This window comes from Callorhinus ursinus, unplaced genomic scaffold (assembly GCF_003265705.2).
Source record: "Callorhinus ursinus isolate GAN/ISIS: 27379988/994484 unplaced genomic scaffold, GSC_fseal_2.0 scaffold7, whole genome shotgun sequence".
Taxonomy (NCBI): Eukaryota; Metazoa; Chordata; class Mammalia; order Carnivora; family Otariidae; genus Callorhinus; species Callorhinus ursinus.
This window is the reverse complement of record NW_027397069.1, coordinates 74,310,277-74,332,184: the sequence shown is the minus strand read 5'-3', so window position 1 is coordinate 74,332,184 and position 21,908 is coordinate 74,310,277. Positions and strand designations below refer to the sequence as shown.

At 38.4% G+C, this 21,908-nt stretch overlaps 2 protein-coding genes across 4 annotated transcripts; one reads left to right on the top strand and one right to left on the bottom strand.

Annotated features, from left to right (window-relative positions):
* Positions 1-45: 45 nt before the first annotated feature.
* SKA3 (spindle and kinetochore associated complex subunit 3) lies at positions 46-19,032 on the bottom strand. 2 transcript variants are annotated; one of them, XM_025875197.2, is made up of 9 exons: positions 18,804-19,029; positions 15,454-15,515; positions 15,181-15,346; positions 11,435-11,846; positions 9,370-9,449; positions 3,567-3,652; positions 1,975-2,178; positions 549-679; positions 47-201 (listed from the first exon to the last, which is right to left on the bottom strand). In XM_025875197.2, the coding sequence occupies exons 1-8, from the start codon at positions 18,904-18,906 to the stop codon at positions 551-553; spliced, it is 1,242 nt and encodes a 413-aa protein (XP_025730982.2). In that variant the 5' UTR covers positions 18,907-19,029; the 3' UTR covers positions 47-201; positions 549-550. The 2 variants fall into 2 exon arrangements, with proteins under 2 accessions (XP_073750889.1, XP_025730982.2); XM_073894788.1 differs by lacking the exon at positions 1,975-2,178 and having other exon boundaries at positions 46-201; positions 18,804-19,032.
* A 35-nt stretch (positions 19,033-19,067) lies between these two features.
* On the top strand, positions 19,068-21,652 carry MRPL57 (mitochondrial ribosomal protein L57). Of its 2 annotated transcripts, none has more exons than XM_025875199.2 (2): positions 19,068-19,149; positions 19,351-21,652. In XM_025875199.2, the coding sequence occupies exon 2, from the start codon at positions 19,356-19,358 to the stop codon at positions 19,662-19,664; it is 309 nt and encodes a 102-aa protein (XP_025730984.1). In that variant the 5' UTR covers positions 19,068-19,149; positions 19,351-19,355; the 3' UTR covers positions 19,665-21,652. The 2 variants fall into 2 exon arrangements, with proteins under 2 accessions (XP_025730984.1, XP_025730983.1); XM_025875198.2 differs by having other exon boundaries at positions 19,348-21,652.
* Positions 21,653-21,908: the final 256 nt, after the last annotated feature.

Genomic DNA, 21,908 nt, shown 5'->3' with positions numbered 1-21,908 from the left:
AGCACCACACTGGGCATGGAGCGTACTTAAAAACAAAAACAAAAACAACAAACCATGTTATGACACCAGTGTCCATGTTCATCTTTAATATGGGTTGGTTTTTATAAAAGGGGAAGATTAGGGCAATGTGAATAACAGTAAGTCCAGCTCTGCTTTCATCTTTCTGTTAAGTTTCTACAATGGGTGGATCCACTAGAATTTCTGCAAAAAGATACAATTTTTTAAAAAAATTTAATCAAGCATAATTAATAGACATCAACAAAACAAATGACAGAATATTATGGCTATATATTTTTACAATCATAAAATAATTGGCTATAGATTCCCCATGATGTCATCCCACGTGCTCGTGTGGGAGTCTGAATTCCAGGGATAACAAGCTCTATATCAAGAGAGGCTGTTAACCTAAGCTGGCAAATGTCAATTAAAAAATGTTTTACTACCCGCCCCCCCAAAAAATTAAAATTTTTTTTTACTACCATACGAATGTTAATTTTTAAATGTTCTCCTTAAATAACACAAATAATTTATTTACAATGGTAACATACCTTCACCAATTTTCTTTGTTGCCAACACCTCGGATGTTCGGTCCTTCGTATCTAGTGAGGAACCCTTTGCTGGGTGGCATGGCTTTCACTGCTACTGGAGTTGCTAGGTTTGAGTTATATTTTGATAAAATCTGAAACAAAACATTCCTTTTTATCAAGTCATTGGAACAACGCAAATTTGGAAGGTCTTATAAAACATTCAAGAAAAGCCAAGAAAAATTTAAAGATAGGGATTATTTGAAACAGTAATTATTTTTCAGCAGCACAGACAGATGTTCAACAGCAAAGAAAAGATGGAGTTATTAGAAATTGAATTTGGAGGCTTGATTTCTAAAGCCTTCTAAAAGGTACTCTAAGATTAATAGGAGTAAGCAGCAATGCATCCCTGAGAGCAAATTAAGCCTTTACAAAGTTGTTAGGGAAAATGTATATAGGAAGGAGGCAAGATAACATGCTCAAAAGAAAGATCATCAGCTATTAAAGATTATAAGAGTCTGAAATATCAGCTGTGATTTTTTTCATACATAGGTGATACATTAAATACAAGGTTTCCCCTCTTTCATATAGAAATAAAAAGAAAAGCATCAACCACAGCAAAGTGGAAACTCTAGATAACTCCTATAAAGACAGAATATGCTCACTCCACTTCTTATAATGCCCAGGAAAACAGAAGACAAAGAAAAAAGGGTAACAACTACTTTCTTGATTATCACAGGATGAGTCTGCTCTAATGGCATTTAGGTATTCTTCCAAGTAGTTTCATCCTTCCCACAGCTCTCCACAAGCTGGGTCAGTTGCTAGAACGGTTCTTAACAATTCCACTTGCCTAAGCCATTCTGCCGAGTACTCTAACTTCCATTAAGGGTGGGGGGCATGACTGGTGGTTATTTAGTAGATCTGGCAGTCGGTATATAGATCAGGAGTAGACTAGAGGTAAATGATGATATACTAAAGAATCAGATATGCTAACATTTAAATCAATGTTTCTCATACTGAGGTCCAAGATGTCTTGGGTTCAAGAAACACTGATCTAAGCTATTCATGATACTGTACACTGGGCAATGTAGGGTAAATGACATTTCTGATTTTGCCAGCCATACCTCCAATGAAAACAATGGTCAACATGGCAATTGCAGTTGAACAATTATTACAAAATATTCTAAGAATACATTTCAGAACATGTAGTTAAAGGTAATGCAGCATGAGGACATAAAAGTATGATGAAGTCATGAGCTTGTACTCAGCTCAGAAGAGCCTCAGCCAGGTACTCTCAGAAGGGCACAGAATTTAGATTTTCTCAGTACATGAACCAGCCCATTAGCCCAATGAGAAATAAGACAGTTTATATAGTTTTATCAGGTCTTTAATATAAATATCTAACTTTGAAAAGAATGTATCAGAGAAAGAAACAGCCTGGAAAAACAACCTGGAGAATATCTTCTGGAATGGTAGTCACTTCTGGAGGTGTAGGTGTTCTCAACAGATTCTCATAAGAAGAAATTACAGGAGAAGAGGGATCCACAAAACTCTCAAAACACTTGTCTGAATTTAAAACTAATGACGTACAGTCTTTCATTTCCAAATCATTTGATGAACTATTTGTTTTTGATAATGGGTAATCTGTGGACCCCTATTGAACAAAAAGAAATCATTAAGTTATGATGGCATAAAATACAGTCAACAAAAATTATTAGTCAATTTTAGTTCTGTTGTACAAAAGTGACACAGAAGTAAGCACAAAAATGACCTGTTCTTCTTCAACCGATTACTAAAGAAAATTGAGAAAACAAAGAAATGGCAGAGGGAGGACAAGATACCATCCTTTATTACTGATAATGGCTGAGCTACAGCTTAATATGAAAACTAAACGGGCCTGACTGAACCCGATTTAGATGGATTTCCCCCACCCAGTTTCAGGCAGCACTAAGCTGGGCCAGGTGAGAGTAACAGCATGGATGAGCACAAGTGTTACCACACGCCCTCACTCTGGAGACCAAGAAAGCCCATCTGACGTAAGTAAGCTTAGCAGGCAATTCATGCTAAACTCACCAATCCAGTAAATCCCCTCATCTCCCTAGGGTCAGAGTTAATAAAGAGGGAGTCACACCAGTACAGGGCCTGCCACACTGGAACACAAGGAGTGGATTAAGTGTAAGAGGCAAGTACTAGCAGGCAATAACCTGAGAGATACTGCAACTGATACCAATTGCATTTTGTTGGTCTAGAGCTACATTGTCCAATACAGCAGCAACAAGCCACATGGGGCTATTTAATTTTAAATTCATCAAATATTTGAAAGTAAAAAATTAGCTCCACAGATGTACTGTCACATTTTATGACAGCCCAGTCTTCTGCACTGGTTGTCTTAAGTGTTCATAGCGACTTCAAAAAAGGGATGAGGTATGCTTATAGTGAATTTGTTCATTGAGAAATATTTGGAAAAAGCCTAAAACTCATCCTTAAATCTATCACCTGGAGATAATCACATTTTGGTGTGTTTCTATCCATTCTTTTGTTCTTTTTCCTTGAAATAAAGTATATTGTGTGTGTTGGTATATCCATACACATGCATGTCATTTTCCATCATTAAATATTTCTTGAAAAACATTCTTTTTATGTTCTTATCTGTTCTTTAAAACATATACTTTAGTGTATTTCACTTCTCCGCTACCACTTTGACATTCAGATTTTTCCCATTCTTTGCTCTTATAAATAATGCTGTTCCTTCTTCTATGACTTCCTTGTTATAATTCTTTGTGCCAATGTGCCTTAAAATAAATTCTGAGATATGGTTAAAGGGTATGAAAAAATTTTAAAGCTTTTGCTATACGCTGCTAAATTCCCCTCCAGAAATATGTAAAAATACTTTTAAAGGCTGCATTAATCTAAGTGGGTTTTTTAACTGATGTATAGTTGACATACAATAGTCTAAGTTTTTAAAACAGACTGAGGCTAGAAATAGTAGGTATACGAGTCATCAGGAAAAAGATTAGAGCTTTCAATGTTATGGAAACATACCAAAGCTGTACTGTTCTTTGTAGAAGGAATTTTCAAACCAGGAGTGCAGAATGTAGGTGCCAAGGGAGAATCCGTATAGTCGGCATCTAAAAGACACAAGCAATGGCATGAAAATACACATTTGAAAATCAAGTTGAAATAAGCAACTTATTTCAACTTTTAGGTTATAATCATAGTCAATATAATTTGTGCACTTTATTTTTAATAACTTAAGAAATAGCTATCATGTGTGCTTGACATGTGTGCTTGACAGGAAGAAAAAAAACTGTATTTGCTTATCTAGTTATCATTGGCACTAATAAAAGCTCAGCAAGGCTGCAAGGTATAAGGGCAATATATAAAATAAATATAAATAAATAAAATATAAATAGTTCTAGCAAAAGAGCAACAAACAATTAAAAACATTATTTGAGAAAAGATATTTTTGGGGGCACCTGGGTGGTTCAGTCAGTTAAGCATCTGCGTTCAATTCAGGTCATGATCCCAGGATTCCTGGGGTCCTGGGATCAAGCCCCGCGTTAGGCTCCCTGCTCAGTGGAGAGCTTGCTTCTCTCTCTCCCTCTGTTCCTCCCCCCTGCTTGTATGCTCGCTCCCACTCTCTCTCAAATAAATAAAATCTTTAAAAAAAAAAGATCATTTTTACAACAGCAACAAAGACAAAAAGACACCTACATGTAAATCTATTAAAATCCGTAAGATCTTTATGGAGAAAATAAAATTTCTGAAGAAGAAACAGGAGGAGGAAGAGGGCAAGGAGGTCACCTACCTTCTAAGACATTAGCATTTATTCTAAAGCCGTAATTGACTATCAGATCCCAGAAACAGAATCATGGCTATACAGACATTTAATACCTCTAACACATAGTATCATGAAAGCAATCTTAAAAAAAATCAAAGAGGGGTGCCTGGGTGGCTCAGTCGGTTAAGCTGCTGACACTTGGTTTTGGCTCAGGTCATGATCTCATGGGTCGTGAGATCAAGCCCTATATCGGGCTCTGCACTCAGTGGGGAGTCAGCTTGAGAGTCTCTCCCCCTGCCCCTCCCCCCTGCTCACACACTCTCTCTCTAAAATAAATGAATAAACCTTTAAAAAAATCAAAGAGAAAAAGTGTTAGAAAAATGAGAAGACTAGCAAAATTTTATGAAGTCTAAAAATCAAGTGCTGGTAAAGATGGAGAAACAGAGGGTGCCGGGGGGGGCTGTCGTTGGGCGTCTGCCTTCAGCTCAGGTCATGATCCCAGAGTCCTGGGATTGAACCCCGCATCGGGCTCCCTGCTCGGTGGGAAGCCTGCTTCTCCCTCTCCCACTCCCCCTGCTTGTGTTCTCTCTCTCGCTGTGTCTCTCTCTGTCACATAAATAAATAAAATCTTAAAAAAAAAAAGATGGGGCGCCTGGGTGGCTCAGTGGGTTAAGCGACTGCCTTCAGCTCAGGTCATGATCCTGGAGTGTCGGGATCGAGTCCCGCATTGGGCTCCCTGCTCAGTGGGGAGTCTGTTTCTCCCTCTGACCCTCCCCCTTCTCATGCTCTCTCTCATTCTCTCTCTCAAATAAATAAATAAAATCTTAAAAAAAAAATGGAGAAACAGAAATGTAAACACTGCTGGTGAGAATCAGGACAACAACCCTCAAGTGGCAAGTCAGCATTTTCTAGAATACAGGAAGATGTGCATCCCCTCTGATCTAGAAACTCAACTCCTAGATGTGAGTAACACGTGTACAAGGAACAATTTCATCAGAGCACTGCCTGTAATAGTAAAAAACAACTACTCCTTAATAAGCAAGTAAATAAATATAATATGGCTTATTCATACAATGCTTAACAATTAAAATGGACGAACTGGATTTACACGAATTGAGTGAAAAAAGCAAGTGGCAGAAGAATACAAATTGGATGTTGCAACTTAAATGAAATTTTCAAACACAAGTCTAGAATCATCATCACTTTAGGGGAGGAAGGGAAGGAGAACAACAGAGTGGGGATTCAGCTTTGGTATAACACGAAGAGAAGGAGCTGGAGCAGATTCAGTCAGATGCTAACATCTACTTAATCTGAAACTCCCACGTAGGCGCCCAAACACCTGGGGTTCCAGGACTAGAACAGACGGAGTTAGGGGCACAGGCCCCAGCCGCGGGGCGCTGAACGGAGCACTCTGCAGCAAGCCGAGAGCCTGCAAGAGCAGTGAGGTGTGTGAAGCAGAAACTGGAAAACACCTGCCCACTGGCGCCGGCTCCAGGGGAACAGAATGAAGTCAGCTAGGCTAAGGGTTAAGGGTTAAGTCTTCGGAAAAAACTGATAATCAGAGTATCAACCCCACGCAGCACAGCGTTGTGGGTTCTGAGTTCACCCTATGAGTCCAGCTGCAGGGCTCCTGAGTCAAGCAGTTCACCTAAAAACCTCTGTGGCAACTGGTAAACCGTGGGGCCTTGGCTGGGGTGAGCATGAAACAGCTCCATAGGACAACCCATGGCTCCCAGAACTTCCACTGAAAACAGTGTCATCTGGAGAGGAGTTCACAGTTAAAAATCGAAAGCCTGTGAGGAAATGCACCTCCAAGAAAAAGAATCAGAGCAATAAACAAAAGTATCCACACCTTAAACGGTCTTCCAGATACGTATGTTTAAAATGTTCAAAGAGATAAAGGAAGGCACAGAAATCATGAGGCAAGGGAACAGTATTATGGAAGGAAAAAGAACAGTCACATTTGAAAGAAAAATGTAGTCACCAGAGTAAAACTTCAATAGATTAAAATAGTAATTTAGACTCAGGGTAAGAGAAAAATAGCAAAGTAGAAAAAAGTTCTAACTAAAGCATGAGGTAGCATAGAGAAAAGGAAGGGAAATATCAAAAGGAATTTAACAAACCAAGGAGACTGAAGGATAACATTCTAAAATACAGGAACTCCAGGAGAAAAAAATTGAAGAATTAGGGAAGAGGTAATTTTGTTAAAGAAATAATCTCAGAGTATTTTCCAAAATTGATGACATGGGTCCTTAGTTTGAAAATCATACCAAATTCTTGGGGCGCCTGGGTGGCTCAGTTGGTTAAACCGCTGCCTTCAGCTCAGGTCATGATCCCAGGGTCCTGGGATCGAGCCCCACATCGGGCTCCCTGCTCATGCAGGAAGCCTGCTTCTCCCTCTGTCTGCCGCTCCCCCCGCTTGTGCTCTCTCCCTCTCTCTCTCTCTCTCTCTCGCTCTGTGTGTCAAATAAATAAATAAAATCTTTAAAAAAAAAGAAAGAAAGAAAGAAAATCATATCAAATTCTAAACATAATAAATAAAAACAAATAAACATATTTTAAAATTACAGAGAAATGTAAAATATCAAAGACAATGACAAAAATCTTGGGGGGCGGGGAGATGGGTTAGTCCAGTGATGGGTATTAAGGAGAGCGCATACTGCATGCAGCACTGGGTATTATATGAAACAATAAATCGTAGATCACCACATCAAAAACTAATGATGTATTGTATGGTGACTAACATAACATAATAAAATAAAATTAAAACAAACAAACAAAAAAAACCCCTTACTGACTACCAGGAAGAAAAGACCAAAAATCTACACACTAAATCGAATTAGACCCACAGCACTCTGCTTATCAGCAATGGACACCAGATGACAATGAAATAATTTCTTTATAAAATACTGAAGAAAGTCAACTGTCAATCTATTGTCTATATCCAGTTAAATTATTGTTCAAAAATGAATGAGAAGGAAAAAAAGATGTCTTCAGACACAAAACCAGAGATGACTTCTCACAGACTAGAAATAACATCTCTGAAAGAACTGCTGAAGGATGTGCTTTAACAAGAAGAAAACTAAACCCAGAAAGAATGAGTGGGATATAAGAAGCAACAGTAAATAAAATGGTAAACAAGTTACTAAATTTTCCCAAGCACGGACTGCAATAATGGTACTTTTGTGGTGCAAGAATAGGGTCAAGCTAAAATACAACAGAAACTCTCTTAACAAGCCTCCACTTAACCAAAGTACTAGTGGATAAGCCTGAGCTTGCCACTCCCTTCATAAGATACACTGCCTGTGGTACACTGAAGGCTTTCAGTCAGGAAGCTATTCTTTAAAAAATCCATCCCACTTTAGAAGTTATACAGATATTCTCCTCCTTCATCATTTTCTAAAAAGTTTATGCTCCATTGGGAATTAACTCTGGGTATATACGAGGTGATGGTCCACTCTCTCCCTCTCTTTGGTACAGACAGGCTCTTTCTTTCCTACAAGCTGAGCTCTAAGTTTACTAGAAGTCATTTGTATTTTTTCACTTCTGTTTATGGGCGCCTGGGTGGCTCAGATGGTTAAGCGTCTGCCTTCAGCTCGGGTCATGATCCCAGGGTCCTGGGATCGGGTCCCGCATTGGGCTCCCTGCTCCTTGGGAGCCTGCTTCTCCCTCTGCTTCTCTCTCTCTCTCTCTCCCTCTGTCTCTCATGAATAAATAAATAAAATCTTTAAAAAAAAAAGTACTTGATAATTTAGGAACATAATTCAATAGTATATGTCAGTGAAATTAGTACAAAAAGAGAATTTTTTTTGAAAATATGTTCATAGGGCGCCTGGGTGGCTCAGTCGGTTGAGCGACTGCCTTTGGCTCAGGTCATGATCCTGGAGTCCTGGGATCGAGTCCCATGTCCGGCTTCCTGCTCGGAGGGAAGCCTGCCTCTCCCTCTGACCCTCCCCCCCTTCTCATGCCCTCTCTCTCTCTCTCAAATAAACAAATTAAAAAAAAAAAAAGAAAATATGTTCATAAACTTGGAAAGACCTGATAAAGACAAGTTACTTCAAAAAATATGTCAATAAATGATATAGATTAGACAATTGTAAATAATTAATCAAAAAAAATCACAGGGCGCCTGGGTGGCTCAGATGGTGAAGCGTCTGCCTTCGGCTCAGGTCATGATCCCAGAGTCCTGGGGTTGGGTCCCGCATCAGGCTCCCTGCTCCTTGGGAGCCTGCTTCTCCCTCTGCCTCTCTCTCTCTCTCTGTCTCTCATGAATAAATAAATAAAATCTTTAAAAAAATATTTAAAAAAAAATCACAATCTCTAGAATATTTTATATTTTTGTGAAAACTAATATTTTCATGTTTGGTGGGGCAAATATAAAAATACTACATGAAAATTTTCTTTAAGTTCTTGTAGTATTTTAAAAAAACAGAATTTGAAATGGTAGCTAATGTATTCTGAGTATGGTTTATGTAAGAAAAATAATGTCGAATTCTAATCAATAGCTGATGCTATATTTTAAAAAGGTACTACTGGGGGCACCTGGATGGCAGAGTCACTTAAGCATCAGACTCTTGGTTTTGGCTCCGGTCATAATCTTGGGATCGTGATCTCAGGGTTGTGAGATCAAGCCCCGAATCTGGCTCTGAACTCTGCTGCTCAGAGTCTACTTAAGAAAGAAAGAAAGTTTCTTTCTCCCTCTTCCATTGCCCCGCCCCCTCTAAAATAAATAAATAAATCTTAAAAAAAAAAAAAGGTACTTATTGGCTCTGTATCAAAAGTTTGGTGACTGAATATTTATGTTTTACGTTAAAATGCTAAAAACAACAAGCTGACAGATATTGACTATAATCAGAAAAAATATGAAAAACATACCAGAGAGTTATATCTTTCTCTAGTATGAAATCATGCTGCACCTGGATGGGATGGTACTTTCTATAATCCAATGTTATGAACTGAAAAGATGCAGGGGGCTATGAGAATGTCTAAGATGACAGAACCATTTTTGTACAAAGATAATCTAGAAAGAGAATAGCTGAGAAGTAATGTGATTTTTACACTTACCATTTTTTTTCAACTGCTGGAGGCCAGGAGTGGTAAAGAAATTATCACTGGTCATTGGTTCTGGTTCTATGGCCTCTTCACTGGTGTAATTCATAGGGAAATTATAAGATTAAAAAAGTTAATATTGAACCTCTAGGAAAAAAATTCCATCTTACTATATATCATCAAGTCTGGACAAACATTCAGTTCTGTTTTATGGAACAGAAGTCCCATGGAACTAATCTTTTTTTTTTAATTAATGTATATCCATGGCTCAAAAAAGGTTATACACTACTTTGTATTGACAGGTGTGACTTAGAAGCAGGTTAAGAAACTCTGACTTAAGGGTAAGCCATACGCTTAACTCATTAGTTCAAATATAGGAATTATATAGCTCATGGTTTCAAAACCATCAAGATAGCTTCATTATTAAGTGAGATATCCATAGTTTATCATGTTAATGAAGTAGTCTATTTCGAGTTTGACCAAGCATTTTAAATGATGAACGAGTGTCAAATTTTATCAAATTCCTTACTGGTATCTATTGAGATTATCCTTTCTTTTATAAAGTCATTAAAATAATGTATTTTATGAGTCTCCAAGTATTAAACCATCTTTGCATTCCTAGGATAAGCTTAACTTGAAAGTTGTCCACTGTACTTTTAATATTCTGTTAAATTCAACTTTGTATTTTAACTGGGATTTTACATCCATGTTCATAAATTAGATCGGCTGTAGTTTCCTTCTGTGTACTGTCAATGTTTGTATCAAGGGTATGTCAATCTCATAAACTAAACTACAGCGTTTTTCTGTCTTATTCTACTATTAGAAAAAGAACTTTTTTTAGTCTATGCTCCAATAAAACTTTATTTACCAAAAATAGGCAGCAGGCTGGATTTGGCCTATGGCAGTAGTTTATAGACCCCTGATAATGACAGTTCTTTTTAAAGGTCATTATTTTCATAGCATCTCATTCTTAAGGCAATTTATAACTTTGTTATCCATTATCCTCCATTAACTCTGTGTGGTAAGCCGGATGGTATGATTATACACATTTTACTAGTGAGGAAATGGAAAAGAGGTTTTATGAATCTGAAGAGTCCAGGTGAGGTGCTGGGACCCACAATACAATTGTCTATACAGGTTTTCTACTTCAAGCTGATTTTAATAACTTTGTGTATTATTTTAAAAAAATTTTCATTTATCTGAACTTTCCCAATTTCCCAATACTATGCCCTATCGTATTTCTAATAGCTTTAAAAATAATAAATATAGCCTTTTGTTCCTAATTTTGTCATTTGCATTTACGTTTAAGTAAGAACCAGTTCTTAGATTTATCAACTCTACTCTCCTAAAAATCTTTTATAATGACATTTTATTTTATCTTTGGTGTTTACTCCCTTCTCTTTGTCCCACAATTGTGGGTTTTTACTTGACTCCTTAAGTTGAATGTTTATTTGCCTTCTTTAATAATTACAGTTCTTAAAGATATGGATTTATCTTTAGCTCTTGCTTGGCTGCTTTAATATAGGGTATTTTCATTTTCATTATAACTCTTTAAGTATCACTTCCACACTATTCACTGCACAAAAACTGGTCACTGACCTCCCAATTCATATTAATATACCTACACCCAAGAACACCTCTACTGGGACCTCTAAATCAACATGGAAGCGCATTCACCTTTAACCCAAGCTGCAGGTTTTCCTGTCTTCATTGTTTTCCCATGCATCATTACAGGTAACAAAACAGAAGTCTTTGATTTATCCTGGATCCCCAAGTCTTGTCTCCCCACATCTCCATGCAAAATCATTCACAGGTTCTTACTGACTCTACCCTTTCTCTATCCCACCAAACACCAAACTCTATCAGGCCTGTCTTACTCCTACAGCATCTAACCAGAAATCCAAGAGCTCACACTTTATTCACGGAATTGCTGATTCAGGGAAGTTTGAAATGTGAAGTATCTGAAAACCATTCGAAGGAAAGTTACGGTCTGAAATGTCATATCTCTTCTAGGAAAAATCAATACATACAAAACATTTAGAAAGTTAGATAAAATGTGCCTTTTATGAAAGTGGCTTACCATTTATTCTCCTTCATATTTTTAAGTCCCATTGTGTAATCTTCATTTAAACATGCAGTATAGTCAGAGATACCGAAGTGTTCTAATTTAGGAGTTACACACTCAAAATCATCCATCTTTAGAGCACATTTTGGAGTTTTTAGTACTTTAACTAGTGACTGTTTAGAAGATGGAGTTAAATTTTTTGGCTCTTCTTCATGGTTGTTTACTGCCTGTGGAGGGTTTGCTGGAACTTGGGATATCATGTATCGCTCAAGTCCAAAATCGGAAAGTTGTGGACTCCGTGGAGACTTCTCAGAACCAGAACTGCTCGGAACAGCAGGATCAGACAGACTGTCCTTCATATCAGGCATTTGAAAATTTTCATGCTTAGTGGACTCTGATTCAGAGTCAATGATTTCTTGTTCATCCACTGTGAGGAAGAACCAAGGAGGTCATATTTTGGTCAAACATCAAACCACAAAATCTCATGTACTAAAACCATACAAAACAGCTCCATCTGAAATGTCCCAAATCAGCAAAAGTCCTGATTCCCTCCTCAGTCTCTAAAGTTTTATTTCAATTGTCCCTTTACGAAATTCCTGACATGTACCTCTTGTGTAGCCATATCCCATTTTGATGACACATTTAAGAAGTAAACTTAAATGTTAAAAGATGAAAAATCAATGCAAATAAAAGTCAAATATCCTTACTTCCTCAGTTACTGTGATTTACCCATCTCTCTTAATAGATTGTAGAATGATTTTACCCTTTTATGACATTAAGCACAGGGTGGAATTAACTATGATCTAGACTTAACACAAAGTATAATATTATTTTAGATTTTTCATTTGCAGATGCCTAAGTTAAAAAGGAAAGACTGTTACACCAAGATAAATTCTTATCCTCAGTCTGGAACACCTGTATCAAAAGCCTGGTTGAGGAAAATAACAGGGGAGCATTAGAAAGACCTACAGTTTCTCAACCCTGAGTAGGTTATATCTGGCTCCAGACCCCATATGCCTAACCACCACACTGAGCATTTCAGACTAAATAATTGAATAACAACTATGCTTTTCCCCACAATCTTTTGCCATTTCCTGCATACATTAATGGTTAATGAATTTGGTGTGGGACCCAAGTTGCAGTTAAAAGGTCCGGGACAGCACTATGATGCCAAGAGTTTAAGAAGGAGAAATACTAGCTTTTAGTGCGAGACAACAGAAAGTCAAAGAGGATAACCAGAAAGAAGACATTTGGATTTGGCCAGGATCTGGGCAGAGATTAGCTTAATAAATGACAGGGCTTCAGTGAGATAACAAGGTATGGAGAATGGAGGGGTGCCTGGGTGGCTCAGTTGTTAAGCGTCTGCCTTCAGCTCAGGTCATGATCCCAGGGTCCTGGGCCCCGCATCGGGTTCCCTGCTCAGCAGGAAGCCTACTTCTCCCTCTCCTACTCCGTTTGTGTTCCCTCTCTCGCTATTATCTCTCTGTCAAATAAATAAATAAAATCTTTATAAAAGGTATGGAGAATGGAATGGGTGTAAGAAAATGCAGAAGGACAGATGTAAAATGTGTAGCATGCAGTGGAGAAGAAAAATGAACCAGTAATTAGAAAGGGTACCAGAAAGGAAGAGAAAATGGGAAGGGTGAGATGAAGGAAGACAAATGAAAATGTGTTTAGAACTCCCCCCTGGGACAAGCATTTGAATGTTTCTCCATTTAATTTTTGTATTAACTGTTTCAAGCATGATATATCTTAAGATATTTTTCCCTTGTTTTTATAGATAAAGGTACCAAACAACATTTTGGAAAACACTCAGCTGATTAAAATTTAAAGAGCCAAGACTTGGGAACCCACATCCTTTGATTCCAAACACTACCATTTGTTTAAGAATAAGGAGGGAGGGGCGCCTGGGTGGCTCAGTTGGTTGAGCAACTGCCTTCGGCTCAGGTCATGATCCTGGAGTCCCAGGATCGAGTCCCACATCGGGAGCAGGGAGTCTGCTTCTCCCTCTGACCCTCTTCCCTCTCGTGCTCTCTATCTCTCATTCTCTCTCTCTCAAATAAATAAATAAAATCTTAAAAAAAAAAAAAAGAATAAGGAGGGAGGGAGTTAATACAAAGATCTGTTTTAGATGACCTTGAATAGATACCATTTGGTTGCCAAATTGGAAATACGAATTGTAACAATTGCACATATTGAAAGAAATGGGAAAAAGTTTCTCCAAAATTTGTTTGTTGCATTCTTTTTAAGAAGAAAATATTTGTACTTCTCTTGTTATGAACTGGAATATATTTTTGTAAGTCTGATAAAGACCTTTTTTGTTTCTCTTCGCTTCATCTTTTAAAGGAAGGTCTATAGTTAAAATGGGGCTATCAGACATTGGTACAGATCCCTGCCAAAATCTTCTGGATCCAAAGGAATAGGAAAGGGATAAATTTAGGCTGTACATTTCCTGGGCCAGCTAAGAGCTCCAACAGATTGGAGGAAGTGAAGAGGAGCACATGTTTTCTTTAAAGGTAGTATTTTCTTTGTTTTGACTGGCAACAGGTAATGAATTAGGATAGGGTACTATTTTTGCATACATGATAAACCAGGACGTGTTAAATATGGAGTATGTACCATACAAAGAAAAAAAAAAGGTACAGACTTTGGTTTCATGGCTTTTGGCCCTTGGAAGAGCTGCTGATTCATTGAGTTCTGTTTAGGCATTGTGCTTTCTGTTAATTTGGAGAAATGTTATAAAGGCTACCAAAAATCTATTCTTGTATTTATCACAAGGCTATCACTGATGAGATTAATAAAATCATCACCATATCACTGCCTCATAGGGAGGTATTATCATTCCCATTTTGCAAGTGAGGAAAAAGCAATTCAGAGAAATTATCCAAAGTCATGCACATGTAGTAACTGGTGGAGCCAGTACTTGAATCCATAGCTTGTTCACAATAAAGTCAACTGAATTCTTTCCATAGTACCATGCAGACTGTTTAATTTACCCTCCACACATATCCTCAATATACATTTGCTGAATTTAATTAATGGTTTACTTATGTACAAAGATCATTCTCTTCACAGAAACAAAGACAATGAAGCATACTGAAATTAGTCACTCACAGGTATGGGCCTAACTATAGTTAACACTGGGTGATTAACATGCCAGGTACTGTTCTAAACAAATTTTATCTCATTCAATCCTTCTACCACCTCAGAGGTAGATACAAACATCTCCACTTTACAGATGAGACATTGAAGTACAATGTTAAGTAACTGGTCAAAGATAATACAGCTAATAAATGGTGTAATTAGAGATTTGCATTCAGATAGTCTGGCTCTAAATTCTAAACCACCATGCTATACTAACCTTCATTAAAACTGTAGAACTTAAAAAGGCCTTTATCAATTTATAATGCCCCAAATTTCTCATTCTACAGTAAGAGAAAATTGAGAAGAAGAAAAAGGAAATAGCATGCTTTAAGATTAATCTCTCAGCTATTTAGTGGCAGAGCAGACTAGAAACCAACTATCCTAAAATCATGTAGATTTAGATCTTGTGGAGAGCAAGGACTGTCTTTGTTTTACACCACCAATCAGCACCGCATCTAGCACAGTGTTTGATGAATAAATGATGATCACGCATGACAGTCACATAATGGCAGAGCCAGACCAGAAACCATGGCCAAGCCCAGAGTAGTCATATTTAATCATGCTGCCTTCCTTCTTTAATACTAAAACAAATACTGTAAAATACAAGTTGTTCACACCTGAATCTTTCTTGGCACGTGGATTATATCCATACTTCTGGAAAAATTCTCTTATTTTCATGATATCCACTGAATTTTTTTTCATCAGTACTTTTGTTGCCTTTATGAAACCAATGCTTTCTTGACTTTCCAAACTTGCTTGATTAAGAAGAATACTGACATCATCCTTTTATAAGGAAAAAAAGTACATTATAATATATCTTTTGACTAAATCTATTTAGATTTTAAAAATTATGACACAAAGATGATATATTAATATTGTAGAAGTGATACCTTTAGAGTCTGGACTTCTGAATGAAGGTCATATAAAATTCTCATTGGGTAATCTTCCCAGTCTTCAATATGAATAGAGAAAGGAAAAAGTGCAATAAGGAGAAGGAGGAAAAAGAACAGAAAATATAATTTAGTGTTGTTTCTTAGAATTATAAAATCCTTGTCGATATTTATTCAGAATTTATTTCTTGTCAATTACAAAAAAAAATTTATGAAATTATAACATACGTACAGAAAAGTACAAAAGTCTTAAGTATATAGCTTCTTGCACTTTGAAAGTGAACATACCCTACATGATCAATACTCAGATCAAGAAGGAAAGAAGGGAAGGGAGGGAGAAGGAGAAAATGTAATCTGACTTAATTTTTTTATGGTGAGCACCTTCTGGTTCCTAGTTTTAAAATCTTTGCCAATGACAACACTTACGTTTTCTTCTAAGTGCTTTACTGTTTGCCTTGTGCATTTAGAGCTACAATCTACCTGGAATTGATTTTTTTATATGGCAAGAGGTAAGGATCAAGATCCATTCTTATTTTCCATATGAGTGTCCAACTGACCTGGCACCATTTATTGAACCTTCACTCATCGTACTGTCACTTTCCTTACTATCAGTTGCAATATGTATAATATACATCATGTAAAAGCAGTTTTTTAAATAATATTTTTCTTTCTAAAACATGCCTCCTTTGAAGATCTCCTTTCACTTGTTAAAAGCTGACCAATTTTCATTTGGGAGGTGCAAGTCAACAAAACAGTGATAGTTCATACCCACTAGAATGACTATATTCAAAAAGACAAATAATAAATGATGAGGATGTGGAGAAACTACAACCTTCATTCATTGCTGGTAGAAATGTACAATGGTGCATCCACTTTGGAAAACAATTTGGCAGCTCTTCAAAAAGTTAAAAATAGGGTTATCATATGACCCAGAAATTCTAAGAGCATACCAAAGAGAACTGAAAACATTATGTTCATCCAAAAACTCACCCACAGATGTTTACATACATTCATAATGACTAAAAAGTGGAAACAACCCAAATGTTCGTCAACTGATGAATAAACACAATGTGGTATATCCATACAATGGAATATTATTCAGCAATAAAATGGAATGAAGTACTGATACATGCTTATGATATGAATGAACCTTGCAACATTATGCTAAAATAAGTTGATCACAAAAGCCTACAAATTGTATGATTCGTTTTATCTGAAATATCCAGAATAGGCAAATTTATACAGATGAAAATAGATTAGTGGCTGCATAAGGCTAGTGTGGTAGTTGGGGGTGGGATTATGGGGAGTGGATGTTAACAGTCACGAGGGTTTCTTTTGAGGGTGATGAAAACCTAAACTTACTATAATGGTTGCACAACTCTGTGAATTTATCAAAAACCACTGAATTGTAGCCTTTATTCCTTTAAAGATTTATTTATTTGAGAGAGAGCATGCACACACAGGGGCAAGGAGCAGAGGGAGAGAGAGAATCCCCAGCAGACTCCCTGCTGATTCATCACTGTAATCATAAAAGGTGAGATTTTTTGGTGATCCTTTTCTCTATCACAATTCCATATTTTCTGTAATACATACTGGCTGCAAATGAAGAAAATGAAAAATTTGTGTAAACAGTTAATATGCTGGTAAGAAGGTAAATTAGCACAAGCTTCATGGAAAGCAATTCAGCTATACATCAAGAACCCAAAGAGGCACCTAGTTGGCTCAGTCCCTTGACTATATGACTCTTGATCTCAGGGTCATGAGTTCAAGCCCCACATTAGGCCTAGAGCTCACAAAAAAAGAAAAAAAAGAGAGAGAGAAGACAAACACAAAATAATAAAATACTAATAGTGGTGTCTTTGAATGGTTGAGTTATAGGAAATATTTGTTTTCCTCTTTCTACTTTTTCGTACCTCAGATTTTTTGCCATGTACATGTATTGTTTTACAATGAAAAGAATAAACATTTTTAAATAGCTGGAACACTATTCATAATATAACTAAACTAAAGGAGGCTGTGTCTACGGGGCACCATATTTTAAGGCAAATTACAATTATGACACAAAATAATCTCAAAATCTGAACTACTCTTGAAACAATTTTTTTAAAAGATTTTATCTATTCATCTGAGACACAGAGATACAGAGAGAGAGAGAGCACGAGCAGCGAGAGAGGCAGAGGGAGAGGGAGAAGCAGGCTCCCCTCTGAGCCAGGAGCCTGATGTGGGGCTCGATCCCAGGACCCTGGGATCATGACCTGAGCCAAAGGCAGACGCTCAACCATCTGAGCCACCCAGGCGCCCCTTGAAACAATTTTTAAAAAAATTTCTAATATAAAGATTAGTGGTGACGAATTCTGCTATATTTATTTTTTTAAAGAGCAGTATTCAGGGGTGCCTGGCTGGCTCAGTCGCAAGAGCAGGCAACTCTCGGTCTCTGTGTTGTGAGTTCGAGCCCCACATTGGGTATAGAGATTACTTAAAAAAAAAAAGAAGAAGAAGAAAGAAAGAAAAAAGCAAGCAAGCAAGCAAGCAGTATTGAGTACCAGTGTTTGTGTTGGCAATACTGTTTGCTGGGAAAATCAGGCATTTCCTGCAACTGTGGACCATTTGGGTGAGACAAAGTCTCAGAAAAAAAAAAAAATTTTTTTTTTAAAGATTTTATTTATTTATTTGACAGAGAGAGACACAGCGAGAGAGGGAACACAAGCAGGGAGAGTGGGAGAGGGAGAAGCAGGCTTCCCGCAGAGCAGGGAGCCCGATGCGAGGCTCGATCCCAGGACCCTGGGATCATGACCCGAGCCGAAGGCAGACGCTTAACGACTGAGCCACCCAGGCGCCCCAACCCTGCTGCATTTTGTTTAATTTTAATTATATTGTATTTTTATTGATAAATACCCATTATATGTGACTTGAAAGCATATTATGTATAAATTATTGTATGCATTATGAGTTCAATCTGTCAATTTACATTCTTATTCTATGCTGTTTCTCTTTGCAACACAGTAATAGAGCTATTTCATTATTTGAAGAGAGCAAATGTGGTCGTACATAGAACTGAAAACAGCCACAACATACTTGAGGGGTCATAAGAATAATGAAATAGGTGGCACTTGTCACCTCGGGACTGCTAACGACAAACAGCCAGCACTTTGATAGGTGTACCACCCCCATTCCGTATCTCGAAGCACTCCTCACCACTGTAGACAAATAACCTTTCTTCAAGTGTGTGGTTTTTACTTGTTAAAACAAGTAAAACAAGCTTCTGACAAGCCTCACTCCTGGCTGGCTGAGGGCGGCCGGGCGGGTCGTAGCGGCCGCGATCCGCCACAACGCCCGCCCGCTTCACTCACCGCTCTCCTCTCCGTCCAGCGCTAGCTGCAGCCGAGCCGTCTCGCTGTCTAGGGTGATGGCCAGAGACCGTAGCTTTGCGTGGAAGCTTCGGATCAGATCCATGGGTAAGGGCTCCTCCGCAGTACACTAGACGCAAGGAGATTCCACTGCTCCAGCTACGCCCGCCACTAGTTTGAATCTCTTTGCGCCAGAAGCGTCCCTGGCTCCGCGGCGTCGCACAAGTCCTCTCTCGCGAGAACTGAAGTCTCGCGGGAAGAGGCAAGGAGGTTCCGAGGGACGCGCGCACTTCCGGGGTCGTGTTCGCTGGCCTGCGGAGTGTGTGGGGTGTCCTGAGGAACGCGGTCGGTGAGTTGGTGGGCATATTTCGTTCTTTCACGAGTCCTCTTCTTTTCCCTGTCGCGCCTGGTTGGGCTCCCCGCTTCATTTGGGGTGCGGTGTGCGTCCTTGAGGATGGCCGAGTGGCAAGAGAACCGTGTTGCGCGTGCTCGCGTTTGCTTCTTCCCGCGGCCGAACAGTTCTTGAGCGACTTCTGCCCTGTCTCAGCAGGTACCATGTTCCTGACCGCCCTCCTCCGCCGCAATCGCCTTTCTGGCAGACAGTGGATTGGGAAGCACCGGCGGCCGCGGACCGTGTCTTTCCACGCGAAGCAGAGTATGATCCGTCGCCTGGAGATAGAGGCGGAGAACCATTACTGGCTGAGCATGCCCTATCTTACCGCGGAGCAGGAGTACGGCCACGCCGCGGAGCGCAGGGCGGCGGCCTTCGAGGCCATCAAGGCGGCCAGCATGTCCAAGTTCCCCCCCGACAGATTTGTGGTAGACCAGCTCGACCATCTCAATGTCACCAAGAAGTGGTCCTAACCCGTAACCACCACCTTTCAGTTGGACGGATTACAGGGCTGCCACCTCTTGACCCGATTCTGGAACCGAAAAACTGTAACCTCTGGGGAGAAAAATGAGCATTTGGACCAGCCTTATTGAACAGCAGGCATGAGTGTAGTCTGCGTATAGAATATCTGGGGCTCCAAACTCTTTATAGTCCTGTCTAGTCCAGTCTGTCATGTTTCCTTTTCCGTTACCCTGATGGGAAGATACAAGAGATTTCCTAGGTCACAGAGGTTATAAAATGTATTTTGGATGAAAACTTCCAAAAAAGCTACAAACTGTGGTTTTGAATCTGTGCTTAAGTATGAGATACTTGATGGGGGCTTACCTTTCTTCAAAAGAATAATTGCCTAAACATAATTAAAAAAAAATTTTTTTTTCAGTTACGCATACACCTACAAATAGCATTTTCTTCTGGGATTGCTACTAAAAGACATTTAAATAAAGTAAAAGGTACTCATCAGAACTGCCACATGAAGTTGTATTTTAAAAACCTCTTTTGAGGTACCTGGGTGGCGCAATCGGTTAAGCCATTCTAACTCTTGGTTTCCCCTGAGATGGTGATCTCAGGGTGGTGAGATCTAGCCCTGCATAGGGCTCCATACTCTGGGGGGAATCTGCTTAAGATTCTCTCTCCCTCTGCCCCTACCCCCACCTCAAATAAATAAATCTTTAAAAATAAAAATTTTTAAAAACCTTTCTGGGATGTAATAACCTTACAGTCCACCGGTTGAAGATGTTTGTTTTTTCAAACCTTTTTCAGAATGTAATAGTCAAGCACTTTACAGGTGTTACCAAAAATAGTAATCCTATCACCTGGGGCTATTTTACATGTGAGGAAATATTTAAGAAACTTGTCCAAAATCATACCCAATGATGAATGAGACTTGGATTTCAGTTTCTGTATAATCTAGAAATCGTAACTGCTATGTATATATTTAATAGAACATTTTCAAAACACATAGAAGAAAAATAACTCAATCCCATTACCCAGAGATGAAACATATATTGAGTCTATATGGATAAATAGAATTTAGAGCTAGAAACTTAACATTTAAAGATCGTGATGCATATTGCTAGTGGCTTTCCAGAAAGATTATAGAAAAGATCAATGTATGAGAGTGCCAATCTCATTTGCCAACATTGACTGTTACCTTCATTAATATGAATGATTCGTGATTTACATTTAAATATCTGCCATTGGGATGTATCGGCTTTGGTGGACATACTAGTTTTTTTTTTCTTTTTTGATTGATTGCACCTGAAAAGTACCTGCCACATGATAGTTGAATGCTTAACCAAGCTGAACTGTTACTAATATGTCATTCTTAGTGGTGTATAAATACTTGTTGAATGCTTTTTGTCGTTTACAGAAATGTCTGATTCATATGAGCAATTTAGTTTGACCTTTTATTTTCATATCTGGAAATGGTGACAGCTGATGCTGTTTAGGAGAAAGGTGAGGGAAGGGGGCTCAGGGGACCTGCTTAAAACTGTAACTATGTTGCTTTGATACTCATGTGACTCAGAAACTGACTTTGGAGTTTGAAAAAGCAATGGTTAACTTGAATCTTAGAGAAGGAAAAAGATTCTAAAATCTTGAGTCTGAAGAAATACAAGGCAGTTCATGAGAAGAGAGGTATTTTATCCCCACTGTACAGGTTAGAAACTGAAGCTCAGAAATGTCAGCAACATTCCCATGTTCACACAGCTAACAAACAATAAAGGTAGAATTCAGGACTAGGTTTATCTAAAGACCATATTCATTTTAATGTAGTACACTAGCTGCTATAGCTTTGATTTAAATCACTTCTTGGCCAAAGCAATACTGTTGAAACAGTTGACTTTTCTCCTTGAAACTCTACAACTGTTACCACCATAGCCATCATAATCTTTTTTTATCAACAACAGAGTTCATTGCCAGCCAGCTGATTATATTGTAATAAAATATGTGCCAACCTGTACATTATGAACAGTCACTCCTTTCTATCTGTAATACAGCTACAGCTCTGTGTATCATCCAGTTGTTCACTTTGCAAATATTTATGGAAGATCTGTCATGACATCCTGATGCTATTGATCATTAAGCTCAAGGAGTTTACTGTCTTACTGGATAAAAGGCACAGTGTAAGTAGTATAGCATGAGATCGACTTCATGGATATAAGTATAAGATATAATAAGAATCCAGGGAAATGGTCATTTGTCAACCTTACCGGAAG

What these genes read in the sequence shown, in the direction of transcription:
- MRPL57 (XM_025875199.2), top strand. Translation starts at nt 19,356, where the DNA reads ATGTTCCTGACCGCCCTCCTCCGCCGCAATCGCCTTTCTGGCAGACAG.
- SKA3 (XM_025875197.2), bottom strand. Translation starts at nt 18,906, where the DNA reads ATGGATCTGATCCGAAGCTTCCACGCAAAGCTACGGTCTCTGGCCATC. An exon ending in CCAGCAGTTGAAAAAAAATG is followed by an intron (nt 3,653 to 9,369) that starts GTAAGTGTAAAA and finishes TGTGTCTTTTAG; the next exon opens with ATGCCGACTATACGGATTCT. An exon ending in CAAAGAACAGTACAGCTTTG is followed by an intron (nt 2,179 to 3,566) that starts GTATGTTTCCAT and finishes TTTGTTCAATAG; the next exon opens with GGGTCCACAGATTACCCATT.